At 43.7% G+C, this 17,566-nt stretch overlaps 1 protein-coding gene across 5 annotated transcripts in view; it reads left to right on the top strand.

Moving 5' to 3' along the window:
- Nucleotides 1–17,566, top strand: part of LOC133365614 (GTPase IMAP family member 7-like) — a 21,801-nt gene extending 4,235 nt beyond the window's left edge. For 2 of the 5 annotated variants that reach the window (XM_061587832.1, XM_061587833.1), the window contains exons 2-4: nt 1,647–1,704; nt 5,103–5,164; nt 11,974–17,561. In XM_061587832.1, the coding sequence (XP_061443816.1) occupies nt 5,146–5,164; nt 11,974–12,710 (756 nt within the window). In that variant the 5' untranslated portion in view covers nt 1,647–1,704; nt 5,103–5,145 and the 3' untranslated portion in view covers nt 12,711–17,561. Of the gene's footprint in view, nt 1–1,646; nt 1,705–4,739; nt 5,003–5,102; nt 5,165–11,438; nt 11,508–11,973 lie in introns of those variants that run through there. The other 3 variants (XM_061587835.1, XM_061587834.1, XM_061587836.1) reach the window with 3 other exon arrangements.

Below are 17,566 nucleotides of genomic sequence, written 5' to 3'. Positions count from 1 at the left end.
GCAACAGGTGTGAAAGGAATTTTAGGAATCAGGACGGAAGCACTGCTGTTTTAATCCATTAAACTAATGCAATAAGCCCCAAGCCTGAAAGCAGCCTCACCGTTAGGAACATAGGGGGCTGCCTCATATGAGTCAGACCATTGGTCCATCTAGCTCAGTACTGTCTACACTGACAGGTTTGCGGGGAGACCTCTGAGATAATGAAAAGGAGATTTTGACTTGCCACTGTCACCAGGGATGAGGTGGGGAGGGAAAGGGCTGGAATAAATGAGGGTGCAAGACATAGTGTGTGAGAGAGAATATCTTTCTTTGGACTGGGTCCTATGTAAAGTGCAAGATGGAAGCTTTCAACTCACACAGGACTCTTCTGTATGTTAGATCAGTCGAGGGGCACCTGTTGGCCTAATTTGGCCAAGTTTGGTCCATGAGGCCATTCCCCACAAACCACACCCATCTGTCTGCCCCACACCTGGCATCATATGTGATGTCAGCAGAGCTCGGAAAAGTTACTTTTTAAACTACAACTCCCATCAGCCCCAGCCAGCATGGCCATTGGATTGGGCTGATGGGAGTTGTAGTTCAAATAAGTAATTTTTCCAAGCTCTGATGTCAGGTAAGGGGCAGGTACAGCTGTGGCCACAATAGAACAACTCGGAGCTTAAATTAGTTCCCAATTGTTGCTTTGCAAGTGGGGCTCTGGGAATCTCCAGAAACCCTCTTTACTTGCTTTATTAAACCAACACTGGTTAAATCATCATGTTCTCGTTTTTTCTCACATAGGGCATGAAGTTTGTACACAGGGTAGCCTCTACAGAGGGTATTATCCCTGCCAAATATCAGATGTGTTACTTCAGGGGTTTTTATGCTATCCACCTTTAAAATTTGCTTTTCCCATAAAAAGATTTTTTTTAAAAGAGTGTGCACAAGAACATAAGAAAAGCCTGCAGGATCCGGCCAAAGGGGGCCCATCTAGTCCAGCACTCTGTTCTCACAGTGGCCAACCAGATGCCCATCATGAGCAGCCTGCAAGCAGGACCCAAGTACAACAGCCACTCTCCCCTTCTGTAGTTTCCAGCAACTGGTATTCGGAAACATACCAACCCTCGGACTGTGGAAGCAGAGCAAAGCTGTCATGCCTAGTAACCCTTGACAGCCTTTTCCTCCATGAATTTGCCCTACCTTAAGATGCCGGGGATTTGATTGCATGCAGAGCAGATGCTCTGTCACTGGGCTACAGCCCTTCCCTGTTTGCAGTGTTAAGCAGAATATATAAAATTATTATGAATAATTTTCGTTTATTATTAATATACACCAAACAATTGTCAGTTTAAAGGGGAAAGAAATCTGGGACAGATTACCTGGAAATGGCTCTAGAAAATCGCTTCACAGCAAGCACTAAAGTCACCTAAAAAGGAAATGTCTATAAGCAGCTTTTAAGATGCTATCTCACTCTGGCCAGATTAAATCAGATTTATCCAGCATCTAACAACATTTACTGGAGATATAAAGCAGTACATGCTGATAGTCTACATATATTTTGGTGAAGCCCAAGAATAAAACCTTTTTGTGCCTCCGAATTAAGTGAAATAGATACCATAACAGGATATGCTTTTAGGATACACAAGTGATCATGTCTTATTTTTCAGTTGCAAGGAGTCAAACCGGTACAACCCTCCCCCGACCTGCGGATTCTGTCAAAATCTGGTAACAAATCCGAATTTGTGAATATTCTCCCCCAACCCTAGTCGGCCCCCAGGGTGCCTGTAAATAAGATATCAACCTCGTAGTGGGTGCCCAGGTGCTTATCAGATTTGTGGCAACCTGCCGCCCCCAAGGTGCTCCATGTCTCGCCTGCTGTGCAGAAAAACACATATCTTATAAATGGCTATAGACACAAACACAAACATAGACACACACCAGCCACCCTCCAAATTTAAAATCAGGAAGGTCGTAATCCGGGGGGGGGTGCTGGGAGAAGCTAGGCGGTTGGCTGATTGTTGCACATTTGCTACCTTTAACAACTTACTGCCCTGACAAAGGAGGCAGGAAACTCCAGACATACTCCTGGGTGTAAAATGAGTAATTAACAATGCCCTACCCACAGCTGCAGCTCTTCCCATCTATACAGCCTCAGAGTGAAATGCAGGAGAAAGAGGCAATACAAGAGGCTGGCAACCTCCCTGCACTTCAAGAAGTTATTCCAGTACAAGCTGGGGGATATGAACCCAACCATAGGGAGAATCATGTGCTTTTAGGACTGTGTATGTTCAGATGAAGAGACTCGTGTGACTCTAAGGCCTGCTTTTGTTCTTGCTAAAGATCAGCAAATGCTGGTACACTGGGGCCTGTGATCAAGGGACTGTTTGGCCTTAACCCTGAGGCAAGACTGATGCTGGGATTGCCCCCAAGGGGAAAACCAGGCCTTCTCTAGTGCATCCTGGACCTGCCTCTGAGGCACTGAAAATTGAATTCCACCAGCAAATACAGTCATAGAATCATAGAATAGTAGAGTTGCAAGGGGCCTATAAGGCCATCAAGTCCACCCCCCTGCTCAATGCAGGAATCCAAATCAAAGCATTCCCGACAGATGGCTGTCCAGCTGCCTCTTGAATGCCTCCAGTGTCGGAGAGCCCACCACCTCTCTAGGTCATTGGTTCCACCGTGGTACAGCTCTAACAGTTAAGAAGTTTTTCCTGATGTCCAGTTGAAATCTGGCTTCCTGCAACTTGAGTCCTGCAATCTGGGACGATTGAGAAGAGATCCCGGCCCTCCTCTATGTGACAACCTTCCATGTACTTGAAGAGTGCTATCATATCTCCCCTCAGTCTTCTCTTTTCCAGGCTAAACATGCCCAGTTCCTTCAGTCTCTCCTCATAGTCTCTAATAGGGGAGGCTGTCGCCGCACAGGCCAAGGCCTTTTGAAGGCCTATCCCTGCCTCTCAGAGGCTCTCATGGGATCGCCCCAGATTACAAGTGTTCCCGCAAGAGCCAGAGCTCTTCCCTCCCACTGTTTCTGGGGGTCCGGGCACCATCCCACGAAGGTGCCTCACACCGAGGGTGCAAAGCTGTGCTTGCCCCTTAATCGTTTCACACTGGTGGACCTCCAGGCTGCAATGGTGTAGTGAAGTTCTGACATAAGACCTGTTCAGAGAGTGCCCCCTCATGAATTCAGAGAGCATATTGGGAGAGGGAGGGAGGGGATCGTGCCTGCTAGCCACAGCCCTGAAGCAGAGCTGCCCACTGGCAATGCCCCATGGCCGATACTCGTGTGTGTGTGTGTAGAACACAGTCACGCAACATGCACACAAGAAAGAAAACACTGCCGCCCACTAGTTCTAACCATGGTGGGGAACAGCATTTCCCCTGTTTAACAACCCTCTCAAGCTTCAAAATCTGCACAATCACCCCTGCACCGATTTGTCTGAAATTTGGAAGGCTATTTTCCTTGAGGATGGTCTGCTATGCCCTTCTCAGTTCTGCCAAAAATTAAAAAGTAACAGGCATTTGTTGATTTTCCCATCCTAAATAGGGAAGTCACCTGAAGCTTTGGAAAATCAGCTGAAGCAAGACTCCACTTGGGATCTGAGGCAAAGTGCAATGGAAGTCTGAAGTGTCAAAACCAAATTCTGAACTGAATGTATTTTTGGCACACCCATATCTTTCCACTCTCTTAACTTTAAACAAAGCTAACAATGGTGATCCTGTTGATGACTGGTAGCCACCATCCCCTTCCCAAGGCATTCTGGGAAAAATGGCAGACATCAGTGGGGGGGTGACGCCCTTCCCTGGCTCTCCCTGTCAGGTTCCTACCTGCTCGTGGTTACTGCCTGTCACTAGGCACCATCAGGGACTCCACCAGTCCGGACTGTCCTTTCTTATGGTTTCTCTCCCCGCTCTAGCACAGATCTCAACAGATCCCCCTGCTAGGCAGCACCACCAGTCACATCCTATAACCAGTATTCCCAGAGACTCTGCCTGAGTCTCTCTATCTGGTTACCTCTGTGACTGTGTGCTTAAGCTGTCCCACTCTCTTTGATCTTTATATATAAAGCATACGATCCTGGTTTGCTCTGAATACTTGTGGTGCTATATTTCCCTTCACCGCTGCCACCATTTGTTTCCCTTCAGCCTTGGTATCTACCTTACCCTCCCTTCTGGTCTGTGCAACCCCAGCCAAGGATCAGGCCTTTGGTAAACCAAATATATTTATTAAATAACAGAGATAACAAGATTACTTTAAAAGGCACTTCAGCATATGGTTTCATCTATTCCTGAGGTACTGGTCTTAGTATTAATCCGAACTCCACACTCTCCTCTCATAAACCCACCAAACAACCCTCTAACGTCCACACTCCACCTCACATCCACCCAGATTTAACTGTCATTCTTCCTTTTATATTCTCAGCCATTTTAAACACTCAGCCAATCATCCAGCATTCTATTGCCCATTCACTCCCCCTCTTTCACTCCACTTACCATGTATCTTCTAAACAAACAGCACTTACCATATTTACACTAATACAGGATCATCACAGGGGGCATTGCTATTTTGTGGCTGCTGCCACTTTCTCCTAGAAAGCCCAAGACATAGTTTCATTTCAGTGGGTCCTGGGGGCAAATGGTGGCCACGGTGGCTCCCAAGAGGATCATATCCTATTGAGAAACAGATCACATGTCAGGCCAAAGAATCCTCATAACTTCCTTCTAGCTCCAGATCCTAACAGGAAGCCTAGAGGAGTCACCAGTGGCTGCTCCACGAGTCACCAACTCTCTTCCTTGGAAACCTTCTCAAAGGCTGAGCTTAAGCATCATCTGGAAGAAGCAAAGTAGCTTCTCACTGGTGACAGAGACAATGACTTCTTTTCAGTGAGAAACTGGAAATCTGTGCATTTTTCTGGCCTAAGCTAGTGAGATGGCATAGGACAGAAAGATGATTATTACAATACACCCATTGACTAAATATTGGAGGGCAGGATGACTGAGGATGAGCTCTCTGTAAAGGGTAAAAACAATTCTGTGAAGCAAAATTTTGTGAGATTCATTTCCTTAGCTAATATGGAAAGCTGCCTATTCCTGATTTTCTGTCTGTTTTTCAAATCTAGAAATCCTGAATATTGGCTTGTGGCTTACTCAGCCTCTCTCAGTATGGCTGATTGCAGCAGAGGTAAGACTTTTAACTGACGCATTACTCTCTTGGGCTCTACAAGGTTTGTTTACTGTTTTATGCTGTTATTTGTATTATTTTTAATTGTTTTTTTAGTATTTTAAGTCCCTGTTTCATGGTTTTAAGGTTTTGTATAGTTTAATTGTATCTTAATTGTATATTTTTGTATGTTTTTAACTACATGTAGTTTTATTTGTAAGCCGCCCTGAGTTCCAGTTTGGAAAAAGGGCGGGGTAAACTTTCATTCATTCATTCATTCATTCATTCATTCATTCATTCATTCATAGGGCTCATCCATAAAGGCTGCAGAACCCCCTGTATGTGGCTGCTACCTGCACTGAGTCGGTCCAGGGAGAGATGGAGAAGGGGGGAGGCCCCCTTCCCGAGCCTCCCTAAAGTGACCTGCTGGGGGGGAGCCCTTGGAGAGGTGGCAGGAGGGAAAGGGGAGCCCTGTGGGGCACGAGGTGCAGCCTGTCGCCCTGTCTCCTCAAGCGGCTGGCAGCATGTCAGTTTCAGAAGGTCTGCGAGGGAGGGAGCTCCTTTGCAAGCCTCTGGGGGGGCCTCCGAGCCAGCTGCGGAGAGGGTAAGCTCAGCCGCAGCAAGAGAACCTCTTAAAGGGGGGCAGAGGGAAGAGCTGGGGGTGGTAGCAGTCGGGGTCGCACTGGGTGCCCTGTTTCTGACAGGTTCAGAGAAGCAAGGCTGGATGCAGCAGGTGGCTGCAATCCGCTCTAGCCCCAGACGAGCCATCGAGCTCCCCCTTTGCAATGAAGTGCAATTATGCCCCTTGGTCATGCTGTATTTGCGATATTTCGCAAAACCGACTGTATGTTTTTCTACTTTATGCATATTAATGTTTCGGGAGATACACATGGCTGGCAATTCCACTTATTTCTCCAGAAACGCAGGTAACGACGTCTCATGTCTCGGAGCTTTCCTAGAGTGCAGCGCTTGGGGATGGCTCCCAGCTCCTCCACATTCTCTCTCTCCCTCTGCCTGCCTGTCTGTCTCTCCGCTTAGGTGGCAGAGGCTTCCCAGCAGCTTCCCAACCACTTTGGGCAAAACATGATGCTCCGTTGCCTTCACCCACCCCTCCTTCTCCCTTTCCTTCCCGTGGCCCTTTGCAAAGAGCCAGGCTCTTCTTTTCTCCCCTGTGTGTGTGCCTGTGCATGTTTTTCTGTCTCCAAGTGAGGCGGAAAGAGCAAAGCGAGCTCCCTGCACCAACCAGCCGCACTTGAGTCAGAGCAGCCAGGAAAAGGGGGGCTTTACACACAACCACAATGGCAGATCTCACCCAGAGCAGCCGCCCAGTTCGCAGGTTGGCTAAAAATAAACTGCTCTTGCTGCTTCTGTGCAACTGCAGATTTTGGCATCTGCACAGTAGAAGTTGCCACACCACACCATTGCTCTAATTGGTTCCGTTTTCCCGGGTTGGACATTTGCGCACATGCGCAAAAGTGGAAGTACATGATTGGCTGAGAATGAGGGAAGGAGTACGGGGAAACACCCAAGAACCACCTGTCACATGCCCACAGCTGTTAAGTCTGCGGTATTCCATCCGAGCGCCTGAAGGCACAGCGGATGATTCCCGATTTAAAAAAGCAAATCGCATTTTTTGCAGTAATGCAACAGCGGATTTAACCGTGTGGAAATGCACGAAAGCGCTCGACATCATATGGACGACCAAAAAATAATAAATACACAAAGCAATCATGTCACACATTATACGGTCGTCTGGATAAGCCCATACTCTCCCAGTTATTTGGATTATGTCAGATCAAATCAATCTAGAGATGGGGGAGAAATTAGCTTGATACACATTTTAATATGAACCTTCCCAATTTACACTTACTGAACAAATCCTGAACTGACAGACAGCTAACATTCAAAATTCACATGCATTTCTTCAACCAAAAATGTGTACAAAAAAGAGAGGGTATCATTATGGCAGTGATTCTCAAACGGTGCGCTGGGGCACACTGGTGCGCCCAAGAGGTGGTTAGGTGTGCCGGGAATATTATGAAAGTATATTATTATGAAGTTATTTTTATTCATAGTTTAAAATATATTAATATATTTCTAATTTTGTACACAAAGTGTGCCAGAAATTTTTTATATGTTTTACAGTGTGCCGCGAACCAAAAAAGATTGAGAACCACTGCATTATGGGATTGTAGGGCTGGTCTGAATTATATCTATGGGTACAATTCAGCCTGTACTTCCATGCCTATGGAGATGCAGTCTGTCTCGGAGAGACCAGTCAAACAAGTTCCTTTCACAAACAAATCATCTTGGCCTAGTTTGTCTTTTTACTGAGCTAATGGGCTGCGAAAAAGACAAATAATTGGGTGTTAGAACAAATTAAACCAGAACTGTCACTAGAAGCCAAAATGATGAAACTGAGGTTATCATACTTTGGACACATCATGAGAAGACCTGATTCACTAGAAAAGACAATAATGCTGGGAAAAACAGAAGGGAGTAGAAAAAGAGGAAGGCCAAGCAAGAGATGGATTGATTCCATAAAGGAAGCCACAGACCTGAACTTACAAGATCTGAACAGGGCGGTTCATGACAGATGCTCTTGGAGGTCACTGATTTATAGGGTCGCTATAAGTCGTAGTCGACTTGGAGGCACATAATAACAACAAATGGGCCTCTGGGTGACCAATCTATGTGTGTAAATATTTGGTCCAAGAGCAGTTCTGCAGCTATAACAACTCTTTCAGGCCCTCCTCCACCCTCATCCTAGAGCCAAGAAGAGGCTTGTGTTGTTAGTCTGAGGTGAAGCTGGGAACTGGAAAGTACAGAGAGAGAGAAGCCTGCTCGCTGTACTCAATCCCAAAGCTATGGCTTTGGAAGTGCTCCTCTAGAATCATAGTTGGAAGGGGCCTGTAAGGCCATTGAGTCCAACCCCCTGCTCAATGCAGGAATCCAAATCAAAGCATTCCCGACAGATGGCTGCTGTCCATCTTGAATGCCTCTTGAATGCCTCCAGTGTCGGAGAGCCCACTACCTCTCTAGGTCATTGGTTCCATTGTCATATGGCTCTGACATTTAGGTGGTTTTTCCTGATGTCCAGTCGAAATCTGGCTTCCTGTAACTTGAGCCCATTATTCCGTGTCCTGCACTCTGGGACAATTGAGAAGAGATCCCGGCCCTACTATATGTGACAACCTTTCGGGTACTTGAAGAGTGCTATCATATCTCCCCTCAGTCTTCTCTTCTCCAGGCTAAACATGCTCAGTTCTTTCAGTCTCTCCTCATAGGGCTTTATTTCTAGTCCCCTGATCATCCTTGTTGCCCTCCTCTGAACCAGTTCCAGTTTGTCTGCATCCTTCTTAAACCTGATGGAGAAGCAAGATCTGTTGTACTGTTAATGTTAAGAGTCCCTTCCATTTTATGCTCAGATTAAGAACATAACAAGAGCCTGCTGGATCAGGCCAGTGGCCCATCTAGTCCAGCATCCTGTTCTCACAGTGGCCAACCAGGTGCCTGGGGGAAGCCCACAAGCAGGACCCGAGTGCAAGAACACTCTCCCCTCCTGAGGCTTCCGGCAACTGGTTTTCAGAAGCATGCTGCCTCTGACTAGGGTGGCAGAGCACAGCCATCACGGCTAGTAGCCATTGATAGCCCTGTCCTCCATGAATTTGTCTAATCTTCTTTTAAAGCCATCCAAGCTGGTGGCCATTACTGCATCTTGTGGGAGCAAATTCCATAGTTTAACTATGCGCTGAGTAAAGAAGTACTTCCTTTTGTCTGTCCTGAATCTTCCAACATTCAGCTTCTTTGAATGTCCACGAGTTCTAGTATTATGAGAGAGGGAGAAGAACTTTTCTCTATCCACTTTCTCAATGCCATGCATAATTTTATACACTTCTATCATGTCTCCTCTGACCCGCCTTTTCTCTAAACGAAAAAGCCCCAAATGCTGCAACCTTTCCTCGAAAGGGAGTCGCTCCATCCCCTTGATCATTCTGGTTGCCCTCTTCTGAACCTTTTCCAACTCTAGAATATCCTTTTTGAGATGAGGTGACCAGAACTGTACACAGTATTCCAAATGCGGCCGCACCATAGATTTATACAACGGCATTATGATATCGTCTGTTTTATTTTCAATACCTTTCCTAATTATCGCTAGCATGGAATTTGCCTTTTTCACAGCTGCCGCACACTGAGTCAACATTTTCATCGTGCTGTCCACTACAACCCCGAGATCTCTCTCCTGGTCGGTCACCGCCAGTTCAGACCCCATGAGCGTATATGTGAAATTAAGAGTTTTTGCTCCAATATGCATAATTTTACACTTGTTTATATTGAATTGCATTTGCCATTTTTCCGCCCATTCACTCAGTTTGGAGAGGTCTTTTTGGAGCTCTTCGCAATCCCTTTTTGTTTTAACAACCCTGAACAATTTAGTGTTGTCAGCAAACTTGGCCACTTCACTGCTCACTCCTAATTCTAGGTCATTAATGAACAAGTTGAAAAGTACAGGTCCCAATACCGATCCTTGAGGGACTCCACTTAAGAACATAAGAACATAAGAAGAGCCTGCTGGATCAGGCCAGTGGCCCATCTAGTCCAGCATCCTGTTCTCACAGTGGCCAGCCAGGTGCCTGGGGTAAGCCCGCAAGCAGGACCCGAGTGCAAGAACACTCTCCCCTCCTGAGGCTTCCGGCAACTGGTTTTCAGAAGCATGCTGCCTCTGACTAGGGTGGCAGAGCACAGCTATCACGGCTAGTAGCCATTGATAGCCCTGTCCTCCATAAATTTGTCTAATCTTCTTTTAAAGCCATCCAAGCTGGTGGCCATTACTGCATCTTGTGGGAGCAAATTCCATAGTTTAACTATGCGCTGAGTAAAGAAGTACTTCCTTTCTACAGCCCTCCATTGGGAGAACTGTCCGTTTATTCCTACTCTCTGTTTTCTGCTTCTTAACCAATTCCTTATCCACAAGAGGACCTCTCCTCTTATTCCATGACTGCTAAGCTTCCTCAGAAGTCTTTGGTGAGGTACCTTGTCAAACGCTTTTTGAAAGTCTTAGTACACTATGTCCACTGGATCACCTCTATCTATATGCTTGTTGACACTCTCAAAGAATTCTAATAGGTTACTGAGACAGGACTTTCCCTTGCAGAAGCCATGCTGGCTCGGCTTCAGCAAGGCTTGTTCTACGATGTGCTTAGTTAATCTAGCTTTAATAATACTTTCTACCAGTTTTCCAGGGACAGAAGTTAAGCTAACTGGCCTGTAATTTCCGGGATCCCCTCTGGATCCCTTTTTGAAGATTGGCGTTACATTTGCCACTTTCCAGTCCTCAGGCACGGAGGAGGACCCGAGGGACAAGTTACATATTTTAGTTAGCAGATGAGCAATTTCACATTTGAGTTCTTTGAGAACTCTCGGGTGGATGCCATCTGGGCCTGGTGATTTGTCAGTTTTTATATTGTCCATTAAGCCTAGAACTTCCTCTCTCGTTACCACTATTTGTCTCAGTTCCTCAGAATCCCTTCCTGCAAATGTTAGTTCAGGTTCAGGGATCTGCCCTATATCTTCCACTGTGAAGACAGATGCAAAGAATTCATTTAGCTTCTCTGCAATCTCCTTATTGTTCTTTAGTACACCTTTGACTCCCTTATCATCCAAGGGTCCAATCGCCTCCCTAGATGGTCTCCTGCTTTGAATGTATTTATAGAATGTTTTGTTGTTGTTTTTTATGTTCTTAGCAATGTGCTCCTCAAATTCTTTTTTAGCATCCCTTATTGTCTTCTTGCGTTTCTTTTGCCAGAGTTTGTGTTCTTTTTTATTTTCTTCATTCGGACAAGACTTCCATTTTCTGAAGGAAGACTTTTTGCCTCTAAGAGCTTCCTTGACTTTGCTCGTTAACCATGCTGGCATCTTCTTGGCCCTGGCGGTACCTTTTCTGATCTGCGGTATGCACTCCAGTTGAGCTTCTAATATAGTGTTTTTAAACAACGTCCAAGCATTTTTGAGTGATGTGACCCTCTGGACTTTGTTTTTCAGCTTTCTTTTTACCAATCCCCTCATTTTTGTGAAGTTTCCTCTTTTGAAGTCAAATGTGACCGTGTTGGATTTTCTTGGCAATTGGCCAGTTACATGTATGTTTAATTTAATAGCACTGTGGTCACTGCTCCCAATCGGTTCAACAACACTTACATCTTGCACCAGGTCCCGGTCCCCACTGAAGATTAAGTCCAGGGTTGCCATCCCTCTGGTCGGTTCCATGACCAACTGGTCTAGATTGTATGTATGTGTAAATGAAGCCATATATTCTAAAGATGCCACAGCCTCCAATGACCTTCATTCCAGGGAAACCAAACCCTAGGTAAGCGCAGGAACCCCTGGAAGTCTATTACTGCTCAGAGATTGGGGTGCTCACAACAATATGTTACTGAAAAGTGCACACATACATGCTTATATTAGTGGTGGGGAAACGCATTATATCAGGAAAATTGTTTGCAAAAATATGTGTATTAGGTGAATGCACATTAAAATGATTTCAAATTTTCACACAGACTTTTAAAAGCATTTGTAAAATGAAGTAGAAATGGGAATAATTTTAAACTGTGTTCAAGACTGGAAGAAGAAAGAGACAGAAACTGAAATTGCAGATTGATCCAACCCAAAATCAATCTTGTTTACTCCTAAATGACACAGCTGGACAGGGGAGGGATTTAGCTGTTTTTAAAGTATGCGCTTTGGCATCTGACTAATCCCCTTAGTAGACAGATATTGATCACTGATGTTTACCTTGCAGAAGTTTCTTACATTGTCTTGCCTATTTGTCATAGAAACTGAACTGAGGATCGCCCTTGTTGGTAAAACTGGAGCTGGCAAAAGCGCAACAGGAAACACCATTATGGGGGACAAAAGGTTTAAGTCTGCCCTGTCACCTTCCTCAGTGACTGCAAAGTGTGAAAAGTGGGACACTGACATTAATGGTAGGAGAATTGTAGTTGTTGATACTCCTGGTTTTTTCGACACTAATGTTCCAGAAGACAAAAGTTGCAAAGAAATTAAAACGTGTGTGAAGTACCTCTACCCGGGGATACACGCCATCATACAAGTCATGCAACTGGGTCGTTTCAGCCAAGAGGAGAAGGCTGTTTCTCAGTTAATCGAAAAGATTTTCAGCTTGAAAGCCAAGGCGTACATGATCATCTTGTTCACCAGGAAAGATGATCTGGAAGGCAGACCTCTCAGAGAGTTCCTGCTGAAAGGAGATGCGGATCTCCAGAAACAGATTGCTCAGTGTGGGGGGCGGTGCCTCGCTTTCAACAACAAAGCTGATGGGCAAGAAAAAGATGATCAGGTTGCTGAATTGCTTGAAATGATTGATCAGATGGTCCAAAGGAACACAGCAGCCCCGAACTACACTGAAGACATGCTCAAGAAGGACCAAGAAGCATATGAGAAGATGAGGAGAGAAATACGTGAGGAGCTGAGAGGTGAAATTCATGCGGAGTTGAAAAAAGAAATGTTGGAGAACCTCATATGTAAGAATAGCTCACCATGTAACATACTCTAACAGATATAGCAAAGGCCCTCCAATTAAATACCGTTTTGGTTTTTTAAATACAGTAGGAAGTCAACAACAGAGTCCAATTTGATTGGAAACCTCCAGTCCAGTGTTTAGCTGGCTTAGGGCCGAAATAGACATCCATGCATCTCTGATGTCTTACATGTTACGGCACATTTATATGTTATAAAAATAAATAAATATAATCCCGCAAAGAAAATGAACTTACTTGCAGACATTTTGAATAATCTCCACGAAATAGGCTGGTTTTCAATTAAGCCCTACTCAGAGTAGACCCATTGAAGTTAATGGACATGAGTTAGCTAGGTTCATTAATTTTAATGGGACTACTCTGAGTAGGACTTAAATGAATTCAACCCATTATCATTAAATGACATGAATTTATTCTGTAATAAAAAGGCCATCTTGGGACAGGAGATGATTGGACAGGATACTCACTTGTGGTTGAATCTCAGTAAGTATCCTCACAGAGTCCACAGGAAGAGGTGGAGCTTTCCCTGTCCTGCTTCCTATATAGTATTCAACACCGTTGTGTGAGTCAGAGAATTGTGACTCAACTCTTGTGGAAACACACATTCTATTGGGTTTCTGCTGCAATGTGATCTCCTCCATGCGGTGTCCACCATATTTATTCCATCTTGGGTTTGCTTCATTCTCCCAGCCCTCAAGTTTCAAAACTAGCCTGCCAGGTTGCAGAGCCCACACCCAGCTTTTTGTGAAAACTGCAAATTTAATCATTCGCTTCTCAATCTGGAGAAACTTACAGTGCCGTTTGGAACATGGTGTAAAATGAAAAAGCAACACCACCAGATTTCAAATGAGGCATTTTCCTCCACAGTTTTCATTGAAAGAGGTAAAAAAAGAAGATTGTATAGCTGCCCTTTTTAATAACACTTATAATATAGGGTTGTATCTAGGGTTTGGGAGAATATTTGTAATTTTCAGATTTGTTACCGAAAATCCACACATTCTGCATGTTTTTTTTTCTCATACCCCTTTGACTCCTTGAAATCATTACTAAGTGGCACACTTTTTAAAAAAAATTAGCAGTGACTTTTACGTTATTGTCTTTGTAATCAGTTTTGCTCTAAACTGCTTCTATGTCAATGAGGCATTAAGAGCAACCATGAAGATTCCTTGTATCTGCTTCCTCCCCTTTTTTTGGTTACGTTGACTCACTGTTAGGCTAAAGGGAGAGTGATTGTGTATACACACACCCCAGATTGCCTTTCCTCCAGGGTTGTCTGTCTGTCTGTCTCTCTAAGTCCCCAACCACATTTTGTCATACCTCCCAAAACAAAAGAGACTTTAATCCTACTGAAAACCACCAGCACTTACTTGGGAGTGAGCCCCATTACATTTAATTGGACTTACTTCAGAGTAGACAAGGCTTTGTTGCAGACTATTGCTGCTGTGAAGATAGATCTGAAGCCTCTTTTTTAAAAATGAGGATATGATCACTTCTTTAAAAAAATTGTTAGCCACTCTGCCTGCTGTCATTCTGGGCAGGCACATATTTACTGGCTCAATGTCTCCCTTCCATTTTGATCGCTCACTAGGGATGGAATTCTCTCTTTATTTAAGTTTCATTTTTAAGTGTGGCCCCCTAGTGGTCGTTAACTATCCAATTCCTTTTTCCTCCAATATCTTTTCATTTTTCCGATCACCTCCAATTTTTTTTGCTTTGCAGAGAATTATCAATATTATAATCACTATTCACGAGTCTCCACTGGTATCGATCTTTATTCTGATTTCTGTAATTCTTGCCTGTTTACATTCCTTTTCAAGTGGACTACAGAGCAGATTAAGGCAGATAATAAAATCAGTGTCTTCCCCCCCCGCTGCTTACAATCAATGCCTCATTCCCCCTGCTGCTTTCTGTCTGTCAGTTACAATCAACATCTCATTGACATCAGTTAAACGAAATACACGTTTGAAGAGCTCACAAAGAACGTAAAAGTATTGTTCACACTATCAATGATTTCAAAGTAATTTTTTTTAAAAAAATAAACAAATTGGGAAAGAAGAATGAATCAGAAACCAAGCGCAGAGAGTTGCTATTTCAAAACTTCTCTCTGCAAAGACAGAGAATATCAGAAATAATAATTAATCCGATGGCAAATCCGATTATTGCAGAAATGGAGCCCAATGCCACTGTTCACTACATGTGGGTGAGTGGATTAGGCTAAATGGAGAGTGATTGTCTATCCCCCCCCCGTTGCCCCCACACCCAGTTTGTTAATTTTTGTTAAAGGCCAATTGTGTTTTTCTGTTGATTGTCTGCTTCAGCTTATTCAAAAGCAGACTGCCTGAACCTCGAGAAGGAAAGGTCTCTGTTACTTTATTGCTATATGGAGCGACAGAGGCAGCTGGAGTTTGGGAAATGAACAAAAAGGGTGTTTTTTCCTGCGACAAAACCTGCTTTATCTAAGCACATTTTAAAGGTGCCTACTTTAGTGCCTAATAGTTTATAATTATAATTATAAAGAAATAAATATTTATATAAATATCTATATCCCACTTTTCATAAAACAAAATTTCAAAAAGCTTTACAACCATTACAAACACCTAAACACAGATTTTATGACCCATATGAACCACAGTGATGGCAAGTGGTGATGGCAAGAGCGGTCCAACAAAAACACCTAATTACTGTATTATGTGTGCTATTTGTCCAATAGCTGAATAAGGTAAGGAGTTATAAGCACAGCACACACCGCAACACAGAAGATGCTTAAGAAGCTGCCAAAAACACAGGAAGAATTAGGGGCAATCTTGATTCTTAAACCCATTTTATATCATCTACACATGTGAGTGGGTGGGTGTAAGAAGTGACTGGAGTGGTCACTGGGCAGCGCAGGAGTCGGGGGAGTTCACAATAAACACTGCGGTTTGAACCAGGCAAGCCCACGCTCTGAGATTCCTTTCTTCCACCCAGAGTGCACTGTGTGGTCAGCACAGGTGCCAATAATGCCAGTTCAGAAGATTGGATGAAACCACCACATCCCCCTTGACTGCTCTGTCTCTAAGTCCTCCCCGAGACTCAAGTGGGAGTGACTTAGTCCTTCAGGAAGGGCAAGTGGGCAGATGTCCACACAGCACAATAGGGAAGTGGGGTGGGGAGTAATTGGGCGTTAGAACAAATTAAACCAGAACTGTCACTAGAAGCTAAAATGATGATGAAACTGAGGTTATCATACTTTGGACACAGAATGAGAAGACATGATTCACTAGAAAAGGCAATAATTATGCTGGGGAAAACAGCAGGGAATAGAAAAAGAGGAAGGCCAAACAAGAGATGGATTGATTCCATCAAGGAAGCCACAGACCTGAACTTACAAGATCTGAACAGGGCGGTTCATGACAGATGCTCTTGGAGCTCACTGATTCATAGGGTCACCATAAGTCAAAAGCGACTTGAAGGCATTTAACAACAACAATATGCTCATGGAGTCTGAACTGGTAGTGACTGACTAGGAACAAGACCTTGGGGTCATAGTGGATAGTTTGATGAAGACGTTGACTCACTGTGCAGCAGCTGTGAAAAAGGCACATAACAACAAGCAATCTGGAGTCAGGGGTGAACAGTGAGGTGGCCAAGTTTGCTGACGATACTAAATTGTTTAGGGTTGTTAAAACAAAGGGATTGTGAAGAGCTCCAAAAGGACCTCTCCAAACTGAGTGAAAGGGTGGTAAAATGGCAAATGCAGTTCAGTGTAAACAAGTGTAGGGTTATTGGAGCAAAACAAATTTAATTTCACATGTACACTCATGGGGTCTGACTGGCAGCAGCTGAGCAGGACTGAGACCTTGGAGTCATAGTGGCTAGCTCAATGAAGATGTCAACCCAGTGTGCAGCGGCTGCAAAAAAGGCAAATTCCATGCTAGTGATCATTAGGAAAGGTATTTATTGAAAATAAAACTGCCAATAGGCTGCTCTGTTTATACTGTGATGTCATCAAGCCTGGAATATTAACCCAATTGTTGCTGAAATAAGAAGTGGTTCTTCTTTATTTTTGTTTTGTTTTCGTGGTTTTAAAAATGGCAATCAAGAAAGTGGCTGAGAATCTGGAAGTAATTATGTTTCAGAAAATAATGGATGAGATTGAGATAACGAAACAAACCCTGCGACAGGGCAGTAAGGAGCTGAAAATTGAACTGAGCAAAATGACGCAGGCGCTTAAAGAAATAGGGGATCCTGTGAGAGAGGAGAATGAGATCAGAGATGAGAAAAGAAAAAATAAAGGGAAGATACAAGCCCTGGAGATTGGAACAAATGTGGAATTGGAAAAAGATCTGGAGTTTATGGATATTAGAAATAAAATCTACTGTTTGGAATTTAACGTTATCTCTGAAGAAATTAATGAAGATATTAGAGATAAAGTTATCAATGGCTTGGATAATCTTCTGGACTGGAATGACGTGATGGAGCTTGATATAGAGAAAATCTATGGAATTAACTGCAGCCATGTGACAATGGAAAAACTCTCAAGAGATGAGCCAGTGCATTTTGTAAAAAAGAAGAACACAGATATGACTTTACAACAATATTTCAGCAACTTATTCAGAATTGATGGCAAGAAAATATTTGGGATAGAGGAAATTCCCATCAGACTCTTATTATATGACTATGGCTATGACAGCAAGATTATTATGGAATACTGATAATGGAAGATTGGACACTGAAATTACTGGACTTAACAGGACTATTGAAGATGGAAGATGGAATTAATAGGGATAATGGAATAATGGCTATTGAAATTATTGGACCTAACAGATTTTGATGAGATGGATTAATCGATATGTTTATTTGGACTATGGTTATGACAATAAGATTATTATTA

This window comes from Rhineura floridana, chromosome 10 (assembly GCF_030035675.1).
Source record: "Rhineura floridana isolate rRhiFlo1 chromosome 10, rRhiFlo1.hap2, whole genome shotgun sequence".
NCBI classification, from domain to species: Eukaryota; Metazoa; Chordata; class Lepidosauria; order Squamata; family Rhineuridae; genus Rhineura; species Rhineura floridana.
This window is presented reverse-complemented; position numbering and strand designations above follow the sequence as displayed.